This window comes from Gymnoscopelus microlampas (genome assembly GCF_963454915.1).
Source record: "Gymnoscopelus microlampas genome assembly, chromosome: 7".
Classification (NCBI taxonomy): Eukaryota; Metazoa; Chordata; class Actinopteri; order Myctophiformes; family Myctophidae; genus Gymnoscopelus; species Gymnoscopelus microlampas.
The window spans coordinates 21,979,797-21,992,942 of NC_139944.1; the positions used below are offsets into that span (position 1 = coordinate 21,979,797).

Below are 13,146 nucleotides of genomic sequence, written 5' to 3' on the forward strand. Positions count from 1 at the left end.
TGGAAGGACACACTTTCTCTCTCCTTTTTTATGTTATTTTTCACGGTCATGCATGTACACACACACACACACACACACACACACACACACACACACACACACACACACACGCACACATATACACTGACAGAAGCACACCCCAGCGGCCCTCGTCGCCGCCCAGCATCAGTTCCACCTCATCTATTTTATTTTACCTCGTGCACATTCTCGACTTCTACTCTGCACTCCACTCGTTCACTTCCGCCTCCGCTGCTGTCCTTGCCCTGGTGCCACTAATGGAGTCGCCTGTGATGTGATCTCCGTTCTCTGGGGACAACATTTCCCCGGGGAGGGGGGCCGTCACTGCACTTCAGTATCACTCAAGTCAACAGACAAGGAAACACACGCTGATAGGCACATGCAGAATGCATGCAAAGCCGCGAACACGCGCTGACAGCCGCACCATGCACATGCAGCAACGCGTGCAAACACCCGCAAATGCAGCCATTCACTGACAGTCACATGCAAATACATGTGAACACACACACACACACACACACACACACACACACACACACACACACACACACACACACACATGGCCTTAGAATTATATACTGTTGTGTTGTTCTACAGATCCAATGCATGCAGTTTCGAATGACATGTCAGATATTGATGTGTTCCATTACTTCATCTAATGGGGACATTCCAGTCATTTGACCTGTTATGTTTTAGTTGTGTTAATGACGCTTAAAGTCAATAAACACAGTTGAGGCGTTAAATTCCAACCCATAAAAAATACAGTTAATAAAGACAAAGGCGCATTCACAATTCACGCACTCACCACACACACACACACACACACACACGCGTGCGTGCATACATTGTCATGAAGTGAGCAAGTTCATGTTAGTCATTGTGTTGTTTATTTGACGACGTATTATGTTCTAGTTACATTCATTATGTCTGAAGTCAATAAACACCTTGAAGTTTGACTTCATGGGGCTCCATCTACACCTATAAAAGTAAAATAGAGGTATTAATTCAAACACGTAAACACACAGACATACACAGACACACCGACACCCTATGTTCACACCGACTCCTTATGTACTGTAGGTGGGAATAAGAGCATTTCACAGGGGGCGGGGTTGGAAACCTTCTATGTCTAAAACTGTTAGTTTTCAAGAAATGGAAAAAAATAATCTGTGTTGTAATGGATCCGCTGTAGTTGGTTATTTACAAGTTGTCTACAAGCTCACAACGCGATGCATCGTGACGTGTTGTAGAGCTTGTAGATCAGGTATTTTTGTTACTTTTGTGTGACACTAGAATGACGAAGTAGGGCGTTCATTTATGAAAAACGTAAAAAGTAGAAATACGGAAATACAAGGTTTCTGCAGCTGACTGCATGTTTTTGTCTTTCCACAGGGGAAATCGTATGTGTTCGACCACGTGTTCCCCACCAACACCACCCAGGAGCAGGTCTATAACACCTGCGCCAAGCAGATCGTCAAAGGTGAGTCAGAGCTGGCATGGGACGTGTTGCTCCTCTTATCATCCATGACACACACACACATGGTGAGACATGTGTGTGTCAGCTGACAGCTGATAGGCCTCAAAATCCGCCCTAGCTTCCTCTTATCTGCTGTACTGATTAGGCTTGCAGGAGGAGCGAGATCCGATACCGACCTCGACGTTGCCATGCCATCGTCGAAACGCTACTGACGGCGTCGGTAACGTCGGTTGCGTCGCGTCGCCGTCGCGACGCAACCGACCGAACAACCGACGGTCAGTAGCGTCGCGACGCAACCGACCGAACAACCGACGGACCGACCGAACAACCGACCGACCGACCGACCCGCGGAGTCCTTCACGCACCAGGCAACGTCAATTTCCATCCGATCCATCGACCTTATCTGCGCTCTTCTGGCGCAGCCCCCCCCCCCCCCACCTGTCCCCCCCACCTGCGTGACCCCCCCCCCGGGACCCCCCCCCCGGGACCCCCCCCCGGGACGCCCCCCCGCCCAAGGGGTGGATAGTAATAATTGTATATTTTGCGCATTTGATCCAGAGTAGTTGAGATTTGATTCGGCCATATCTTTCTGAATGTAACTTGTATTTTTATAATTGTATTTTTTATATGATCTGTAAAGTTTATATTTTCATTTGCTACCAGGCATGAATTCATTATAATTTATTATATATATTTTTCCTTATTTTCTTTCTTTATTTACACGTGCGTAATAAACGAAGCATTTTGAGATTTCATCCACCCAGATCTTTATGAATTTTACTTGAATTATTATAATTTTAATGTTTATATGATCCGTACATTTTATATTTTCATGTGGTATCAGGCATGAATTTATTTTATTATTTTATTTCATGTATTTACATGCGCGCAATTACACGCATCTAACTATTGGACTCAGCTCTGGGGACACGGTGCGGCTGCAGAGTTTACCTTGCAACATGATAGAGCAACTTAAGTGCCTGCAGAACTTAATAATATAAGCACACTTATTCTCCAGGCAGACAGACAGAAACAGTCTGTCTGTCTGTCTGTCTGTCTGTCTGTCTGTCTGTCTGTCTGTCTGTCTGTCGGTATATTATGTTACGAGCGACCAGAGTCGCTGTCCTGGCGGAGACCGCGGAGTCCTTCATGCCACCAGGCAACGTCAATTTCCATCCGATCCATCGACCATATCTGCGCTCTTCTGGCGCAGCCCCCCTCCCCCCCCCCCCCCCCCCCGCCCACCGGGACCCCCCCCCGCCCACCGGGACCCCCCCCCGGACCCCCCCTCGGCCCAGGGTTTCACTCCTAATAATGTTATATTTTGCGCATTATTACAGAGGTTGAGATCTGTCATTCATTTCCACGCGCGTATACGCACGTATCTATCTATCTATCTGTCTATCTATCTATATATCTATCTATCTATCTATCCATCTGTCAATTAAACTATCATCTGTCACAAGGGTTTTCAGCCCAAGGACCCCCTGAGAGAGAGATGAAGCCGGGACCCCCTCTATATAAGCTCACAACGTCTTGCGCTTTGAGACGAGCTTCTAGATCTGCTTGTGGATGTGTCTGAGTATATTATGGTGGAGAAATTGAGGCTATTCAAGGATTATTATTATTATTATTATTATTATTATTATTATTATTATTATTATTATTATTATATATTATATATTATTATTATTTGGTCCCTGAGTCGAATCGGCAGCAGCTATATTTATTTTATTTTAATGTCAATAAAATGTATTCTCTAAATATTATAGGCTACTAATATTTCCTGAATGAATTAACTTGGTAAATAGGGTCGGGATGACATGTTGCTATAGTCATTAATTACCCCAACCAACATCAAAGTTACCGTGCATTATCATTAAATCAAATAAAAGTTTATTATTACATCTGTCTTGCCTGTATGTCCTTTCACGAAAGCAATTGGCACTACTTTATTTAGTGTCCAAGCATTTGGAGAGATTCAGTTTTAACCTATAACTCATCTCTGAAGTGTCTATGTTACTTCTGTGTATTAATTATGAGTTGATTAATACTCAATAAAATGATACATGTTGAAATGTAACTTTCGGATCAGCGCGCATCATGCGCTGTAATTTCTCCTTCACTTTGCTGCCCAAAAATAGCTGATCTACAAGCTCACAACGCATCAGCGGGACGTTTTGAGGAAATCCGATATTTTTGGAGAAGCTCTTCTGTCTATTTAAATGTTCTGTATGAGTCATAATAGTAGCCTGGTTATTAATCTACAATCACCATTCGCCGTTGATGAAATGACTGAGCGCGCGTCTGTCTTTGAAAAGTCTGGTGTAGATCAGTCTACCAGACTTTTCAAAGCGAGCGTATGCGTGGTGCGTACAGCGCGTTTGTTTAGATCCAATTGATTATCAATGATAGCAGCTACACCAGGCGCGCGGATACGCGAGTCCCCCATACGCAGACTTTTAAAATAGGACTGGATCTAAAAGTGCGCGTGTGCGTATATGTGCGTGTGTGCGTCGTGTGTGCGTGTGTGCGAAAAAACTCTGGTGTGTGCCGGCAGTCAGGGTGTGTGTGTGTGTGTGTGTGTGTGTCTGTCTGTCTGTCTGTCTGTCTGTCTGTCTGTCTGTCTGTCTGTCTGTCTGTGTGTGTGTGTGTGTGTGTGTGTGTGTGTGTGTGTGTGTGTGTCTATCTCCAGCAATGTACCGCTTGCCTACAGCTGCCCGCCCCTAAACCCACAAAAATATACAATATAGAGGGGGTCCCTGCTTAATCTTTCTCTCAGCTAGGGGGTCCTTGGGCTGAAAACCCTTGTGACAGATGATAGCCGTTTGAAAATCGCGCAAGAATTAACAGCTAAACTGTTGATAAATAGATAGATAGACAGACGAACAGACAGACAGACAGACAGACAGACAGACCCAGGCCCTGGGAGGCACTCAATCACACTAACCGATGCGCTTTCTTAATTATAATATATAAGAATAATAATTATAATAATCCTACACTTCGCATATATGAATTATTATATTATGACCATACACTAACCACTTCCGACCTATGTTATACGCTATTTGAAAATAGCAGATCTACAAGCTCACAATAACGAAGCTTGTAGATCTGCTATTTGTTGAACAATCACCGCGTTGGGACCGCGTTGGGGGGGTGGCAGCTGTACCGCTGGAGATAGATAGATAGATAGATAGATAGATAGATAGATAGATAGATAGATAGATATTTAGATATATTTAAAGATAGACAGACAGACACACAGACACGCCTTTTTTTTAGGGTAAGTTTATTTCATTTTTCATTTCTGAAACAGCTCCATTGGCAGCGCAAAGGTGGAGCTTGGGGGTCCCTAATAAAACCACCAAAAAGGTTAGACTACAATGGGCTATATATATGTAAAGTCGACGTTGTGTATTATTATGTTATGTGCGTAATTACGCGCGTCGCAAAAATCTGATTGATATCGTTAGATAAAGTTCATAATTAAATATGATATATTCATGACTGATACCAAATGAAAATATAAACTTGAAAGATCATAGAAACATTAAAATTATAAGAATTCAAGTACAATTGGCAGAGATATGGCCTAATCAAATCTCAACCGCTTTCTGTCTCCTGCACAAATTATGCTGACCTACAATAGTTATGAGTGACCCCCTGGGCTTGGCGGAGGGGCTCCGGGGGGGGGGGGGGGGGGGTCGGGGTGGCACGGGGATAGCTTGTGGGGGCTAGCCTACAGTGGGATGTACAGTACACGTTGTGTATGATTATGTTACGTGCGTAATTACTTTGAAAAATCATGTGCGGCATCCAAGAGCATCAAAGAGCAGATCCAATGCAGCAGACTCTGTATCGCGCTTCAGAGCTTGTTGATCGGGGGGGGGGCACGCAGGTGTGGGGGGGGGGGGGGGGGGGCTGCGCCAGAAGAGCGCAGATATGGTCGATAAATTGACGTTGCGGTGCCATGAAGGATCGACTCCATGGGTGGCCACCGACGGAGTCAACCAACGGCGTCGGTTTCGTCGGTTGGCTCTCGACGGCGTCGGTTGCGTTGGTTGTGCGTCGCAACGCTACCGACGCCGTCATTAGCGTCGCGCCGCTACTGACGGCGTCGCTACTGACCGACGCCGTCAGTAGTGTCGCGCCGCTACTGATGGCGTCGGTACCGTTGCGACGCACAACCAACTTAACCGACGCCGTCGAGAGTCAGCATAATTTGTGCAGGAGACAGAGAGCGGTTGAGATTTGATTAGGCCATATCTCTGCCAATTGTACTTGAATTCTTATAATTTTAATGTTTCTATGATCTTTCAAGTTTATATTTTCATTTGGTATCAGTCATGAATATATTATATTTAATTATGAACTTTATCTAACGATATCAATCAGATTTTTGCGACGCGCGTAATTACGCACGTAACATAATAATACACAACGTCGACTTTACATATATATAGCCCATTGTAGTCTAACCTTTTTGGTGGTTTTATTAGGGACCCCCAAGCTCCACCTTTGCGCTGCCAATGGAGCTGTTTCAGAAATGAAAAATGAAATAAACTTACCCTAAAAAAAGGCGTGTCTGTGTGTCTGTCTGTCTATCTTTAAATCTATCTAAATATCTATCTATCTATCTATCTATCTATCTATCTATCTATCTATCTATCTATATAACTATCTATCTATCTATCTATCTATCTATCTATCTATCTATCTAACTATCTATCTCCAGCGGTACAGCTGCCACCCCCCCAACGCGGTCCCAACGCGGTGATTGTTCAACAAATAGCAGATCTACAAGCTTCGTTATTGTGAGCTTGTAGATCTGCTATTTTCAAATAGCGTATAACATAGGTCGGAAGTGGTTAGTGTATGGTCATAATATAATCTAACTATATAAATGGCGAGCAACTTCCGCACCCTCGGTGGCGACACCCCACAGCTCTGTTATCGAATAAACAACGCACCGCCAGACCACATCTCGCCTACTGACTCGCCACGGCGGCCGCGCTGAATTTACGCCTCGCGTAGGGGACATCTCACTGCTCACTACACCGTTTCCACCGCGCAACATAATTAATTCGACTCACCAAATGTCGGACAAAACGGAAGGGGAGCCAGCTTCGTACCGTTTACCGTGCGCACGACCTCATCACCACAACAGCAGCCAGCCGCTGCGGGGGTTTTTTCCTTTTTTTCAAAACTTTTTTTTTGGTCACCATTTTCTCCAGGCACCATTTCTGGTGTAACGTCGGGTGTTTCTTTTCACCAGCCAATCACCTTTCACGTTGCCACGTCCGTTGCCACGTCGCGCTGACGTACGCTAAACAAGCGCTGCCGTGCGCACAATGCAAACGAGCCCAAAGGCGCGCAAAAATAAGCCGACCATTGCTTAGACACAAAGTCACACCTGGCAACGCAGCCTACGCCAATCATGTGTGAGAGATCTACAAGCTATGGGGCAGAGACGCCACCGTATCTTAGCAACAACTACAGCGCTCACTCTCATTGGTCGTGTCACGCTAAGAGCAGTCTCCAGACAATGGCATCGCAGACAGCTTGCTGTTACTGCTGTAGCCATCACAGGCAGTTGCAGCACGACGGACAGGGCGCTGTGATAGCTGCCATGTCGCTAACGCTAACCTGGTTGTCATGCCTGCAGCGGCTGTGCAATCACTTTGTCAACAATGCACGTTCGTGTGGTGAATGTCTATATTGCTGCTCAGTTCGTCCATTGTAGATGGTGTATGTTTGTGTGTGTCTTCTGGAGAACTATGTAGCTCCACAGCAACTACAGTAACTAACGTAATGGCAGGACCGCCCCCTGCAACGCATGTTAGGCTGCATTATGGTCATGTAGTAATTTCAGATAATTTCGCTCCGATTACAGCAGTGTTTATCAACCCTTTCACGCCGCCCCCCCCCCCCCCCCAAATACACGTACTTGATCTGGGACCCCCCCATTCTGTTTGACTCCGTTCCACAAGTAAATATTGTGAAAATAGCCGATCTACAAGCTCGAAACGCCTCACGTTGAGAGGCTTTGTAAGCTTGGAGATCGGCTATTTTCTACATGATTGCCTCTTTCTTACATTCTTTGCCAATGTGGCCCATGTATTCATAGCATAGTTTATTGACTACTTCTGTTGCAGAAATGGCCATTTCCTTTACTTTCGTTTTTTTATTGTCTCCGCCAGGCCGAAAGGCATGGCGCAAGACTATGTTTCACCCCCTGTCCGTCCGTCTGTGATAGCTAATCTCTCACATCGTTGACTTGATCGCAGCAAAATAACAGCCCGATGTGGAGAGTCAGTGAGAGCTGGATAAACGACGTAAAATGTGTCAAAAGGAGTCTGTACGGCTGTCGATAAATGAACACATGACGTCGGTGGGAGAGGACATATTGTGTCTTTTGGACAAACAGCAGCGTGGTGCTCATGTTTGTTGTGTGAAGCAGCTTAATGTCAGAGTGTTTGTGTTGGAGCGCCTCAGTGCGGCTGCAGAGTTCATGTGCAACCTCTTCCAGAGAGACACAGAGACACTAGAAACTCTGCTGGGGAAAAAAAACACTGCTGGGCATTGACTTTCCTATGGACATTGATCTACACACTGCAGGTATATCTGCTACACACACAACATCAAACTACACACTGCAGGTATGATGCAGCGTTTGCATTACAGCCAGCATGCCAGCGTAGTTCCCATATGGTTTCAAGGTGGCCTAAACCATATGGACCCCATGTCAGCAATGTCAGCGGCATCCACTTCAGTCCCAACTGCGATGCCCATGCAGGCTATAAGTAGCTTCTACCTGGCCCTTAGGTGGGCCCCAACTAGCCATGTTTATGTGGGACCAAGGCGGGTCCTAACTGGGTTTGCCCATGCAGGCTTTAACTGGGTTCTACCTGGGCCCTAGGTGTACCCTAACCAACCACAGTGCAGTGCCCATCGCTCCAATTGTTGTGACGTCAGGGCTCTCAATACTGCACATTGGTGGAGGAGGAGGGGCCGCAGGGCCACCGCACACATCGCTGAACCAATGGTAGCCCACGGATGTTTCCTCTGTGGATTTACAATCTGCCCCTCTATGCCACATATCATCCGCACTACAGGGTCTTCACTGACCGAGCCACGGCCCCACTGACCCTCATGACGCTACGCCACTTAAACGTGCGGCGGCATGCGCTGGGTTGCCAGGTTTGCACAGCCTGCGCCAGAAACAAGCAACCACCTTCATGAAAAAAAAAAAACACCGAAATGGTCCGCAATGTTCCAGGGGTGTCCCCGCGCGTCCCAACACTCCACAGGGGGTCAGTGGACCGTGGACCCCCTGAAACATAACAAATATTATTTCTTCAAATTTTTTCCTTTTTCAAAAAAACTTTTCCACAGTTTCACTCCGGCGATTTGGGTCCCCCAATACACACACGGCCACGCTGGGCCCCGTGCGCGGCTGGGGTTGAGGGGGGCGTAGCCCCCTGAAACTCTAGTAATTTATATATGCGAAGTGTAGGATTATTATAATTATTATTCTTATATATTATAACTAGAGTTTCGGGGGGCTACGCCCCCCTCAACCCCAGCCGCGCACGGGGCGCAGCGTGGCTGTGTGTATATTGGGGGACCCAAATCGCCGGAGTAAAACTGTGGAAAAGTTTTTTTGAAAAAGGAAAAAATTTGAAGAAATAATATTTGTTATGTTTCAGGGGGTCCACAGGGGGTCCGCGGACCCCCTGATGGTCCACTGACCCCCTGTGGAGTGTTGGGACGCGCGGGGACACCCCTGGAACATTTTTTTTTTTTTCATGAAGGTGGTTGCTTGTTTCTGGCGCAGGCTGTGCAAACCTGGCAACCCAGCGCATGCTGCCGCACGTTTAAGTGGCGTAGCGTCATGAGGGTCAGTGGGGCCGTGGCTCGGTCAGTGAAGACCCTGTAGTGCGGATGATATGTGGCATAGAGGGGCAGATTGTAAATCCACAGAGGAAACATCCGTGGGCTACCATTGGTTCAGCGATGTGTGCGGTTGCCCTGCGGCCCCTCCTCCTCCACCAATGTGCAGTATTGAGAGCCCTGACGTCACAACAATTGCAGCGATGGGCACTGCACTGTGGTTGGTTAGGGTACACCTAGGGCCCAGGTAGAACCCAGTTAAAGCCTGCATGGGCAAAGGCAGTTAGGACCCGCCTTGGTCCCACATAAACATGGCTAGTTGGGGCCCACCTAAGGGCCAGGTAGAAGCTACTTATAGCCTGCATGGGCATCGCAGTTGGGACTGAAGTGGATGCCGCTGACATTGCTGACATGGGGTCCATATGGTTTAGCCCACCTTGAAACCATATGGGAACTACGCTGGCATGCTGGCTGTAATGCAAACGCTGCATCATACCTGCAGTGTGTAGTTTGATGTTGTGTGTGTAGCAGATATACCTGCAGTGTGTAGATCAATGTCCATAGGAAAGTCAATGCCCAGCAGTGTTTTTTTTCCCCAGCAGAGTTTCTAGTGTCTCTGTGTCTCTGTGGAAGAGGTTGCACATGAACTCTGCAGCCGCACTGAGGCGCTCCAACACAAACACTCTGACATTAAGCTGCTTCACACAACAAACATCAGCACCACGCTGCTGTTTGTCCAAAAGACACAATATGTCCTCTCCCACCGACGTCATGTGTTCATTTATGGACAGCCGTACAGAGTCCTTTTGACACATTTTACGTCGTTTATCCAGCTCTCACTGACTCTCCACATCGGGCAGTTATTTTGCTGCGATCAAGTCAACGATGTGAGAGATTAGCTATCACAGACGGACGGACAGGGGGTGAAACATAGTCTTGCGCCATGCCTTTCGGCCTGGCGGAGACAATAAAAAACCGAAAGTAAAGGAAATGGCCATTTCTGCAACAGAAGTAGTCAATAAACTATGCTATGAAAACATGGGCCACATTGGCAAAGAATGTAAGAAAGAGGCAATCATGTAGAAAATAGCCGATCTCCAAGCTTACAAAGCCTCTCAACGTGAGGCGTTTCGAGCTTGTAGATCGGCTATTTTCACAATATTTACTTGTGGAACGGAGTCAAACAGAATGGGGGGGTCCCAGATCAAGTACGTGTATTTGGGGGGGGGGGGGGGGGGGGCGGCGTGAAAGGGTTGATAAACACTGCTCTAATCGGAGCGAAATTATCTGAAATTACTACATGACCATAATGCAGCCTAACAGGCGTTGCACGGGGCGGTCCTGCCATTACGTTAGTTACTGTAGTTGCTGTGGAGCTACATAGTTCTCCAGAAGACACACACAAACATACACCATCTACAATGGACGAACTGAGCAGCAATATAGACATTCACCACACGAACGTGCATTGTTGAGAAAGTGATTGCACAGCCGCTGCAGGCATGACAACCAGGTTAGCGTTAGCGACATGGCAGCTATCACAGCGCCCTGTCCGTCGTGCTGCAACTGCCTGTGATGGCTACAGCAGTAACAGCAAGCTGTCTGCGATGCCATTGTCTGGAGACTGCTGTTAGCGTGACAGGACCAATGAGAGTGAGCGCTGTAGTTGTTGCTAAGATACGGTGGCGTCTCTGCCCCATAGCTTGTAGATCTCTCACACATGATTGGCGTAGGCTGCGTTGCCAGGTCTGACTTTGTGTCTAAGCAATGGTCGGCTTATTTTTGCGCGCCTTTGGGCTCGTTTGCATTGTGCGCACGGCAGCGCTTGTTTAGCGTACGTCAGCGCGACGTGGCAACGGACGTGGCAACGTGAAAGGTGATTGGCTGGTGAAAAGAAACACCCGACGTTACACCAGAAATGGTGCCTGGAGAAAATGGTGACCAAAAAAAAAGTTTGGAAAAAAAGGAAAAAAAACCCGCAGCGGCTGCGTGCTGTTGTGGTGATGAGGTCGTGCGCACGGTAAACGGTACGAAGCTGCCTCCCCTTCCGTTTTGTCCGACATTTGGTGAGTAGAATTAATTATGTTGCGCGGTGGAAAAGGTGTAGTTAGCAGTGAGATGTCCCCTACGCGAGGCGTAAATTCAGCGCGGCCGCCGTGGCGAGTCAGTTGCCGACATGTGGTCTGGCGGTGCGTTGTTTAGTCGATAACAGAGCTGTGGGGTGTGGACACCGAGGGTGCGGAAGTTGGTCGCCATTTATATAGTTAGATTAAGAAAGCGCATCGGTTAGTGTGATTGAGTGCCTCCCACGGCCTGGGTCTGTCTGTCTGTCTGTCTGTCTGTCTGTCTGTCTGTTCGTCTGTCTATCTATCTATTTATCAACAGTTTAGCTGTTAATTCTTGCGCGATTTTCAAACGGCTATCATCTGTCACAAGGGTTTTCAGCCCAAGGACCCCCTAGCTGAGAGAAAGATTAAGCAGGGACCCCCTCTATATTGTATATTTTTGTGGGTTTAGGGGCGGGCAGCTGTAGGCAAGCGGTACATTGCTGGAGATAGACACACACACACACACACACACACACACACACACACACACACACACACACACACACACACACACACACAGACACACACACACACACACACACACACACACACACACAGACACAGACACAGACACAGACACACACACACACACACACACACACACACACACACACACACACACACACACACACACACACCCTGACATGCGCTCAGACACGCGCTCAGTCATTTCATCAACGGCGTTAATGGTGATTGTAGATTAATAACCAGGCTACTATTATGACTCATACAGAACATTTAAATAGACAGAAGAGCTTCTCCAAAAATATCGGATTTCCTCAAAACGTCCCGCTGATGCGTTGTGAGCTTGTAGATCAGCTATTTTTGGGCAGCAAAGTGAAGGAGAAATTACAGCGCATGATGCGCGCTGATCCGAAAGTTACATTTCAACATGTATCATTTTATTGAGTATTAATCAACTCATAATTAATACACAGAAGTAACATAGACACTTCAGAGATGAGTTATAGGTTAAAACTGAATCTCTCCAAATGCTTGGACACTAAATAAAGTAGTGCCAATTGCTTTCGTGAAAGGACATACAGGCAAGACAGATGTAATAATAAACTTTTATTTGATTTAATGATAATGCACGGTAACTTTGATGTTGGTTGGGGTAATTAATGACTATAGCAACATGTCATCCCAACCCTATTTACCAAGTTAATTCATTCAGGAAATATTAGTAGCCTATAATATTTAGAGAATACATTTTATTGACATTAAAATAAAATAAATATAGCTGCTGTCGATTCGACTCAGGGACCAAATAATAATAATATATAATAATAATAATAATAATAATAATAATAATAATAATAATAATAATAATAATAATAATAATAATAATAATCCTTGAATAGCCTCAATTTCTCCACCATAATATACTCAGACACATCCACAAGCAGATCTAGAAGCTCGTCTCAAAGCGCAAGACGTTGTGAGCTTATATAGAGGGGGTCCCGGCTTCATCTCTCTCTCAGGGGGTCCTTGGGCTGAAAACCCTTGTGACAGATGATAGTTTAATTGACAGATGGATAGATAGATAGATAGATATATAGATAGATAGACAGATAGACAGATAGATACGTGCGTATACGCGCGTGGAAATGAATGACAGATCTCAACCTCTGTGTCAATAAT

The 13,146-nt window shown here is 46.3% G+C and overlaps 1 protein-coding gene across 1 annotated transcript in view; it reads left to right on the forward strand.

Moving 5' to 3' along the window:
- Nucleotides 1-13,146, forward strand: part of kif5ab (kinesin family member 5A, b) — a gene marked incomplete at both ends in the record, with an annotated part of 129,593 nt that overhangs the window by 37,399 nt on the left and 79,048 nt on the right. Inside the window, one exon of the mRNA XM_084061759.1 lies at nucleotides 1,411-1,498. Coding sequence (XP_083917885.1) covers nucleotides 1,411-1,498 — 88 coding nt within the window. The remainder of the gene's footprint in view (nucleotides 1-1,410; nucleotides 1,499-13,146) is intronic.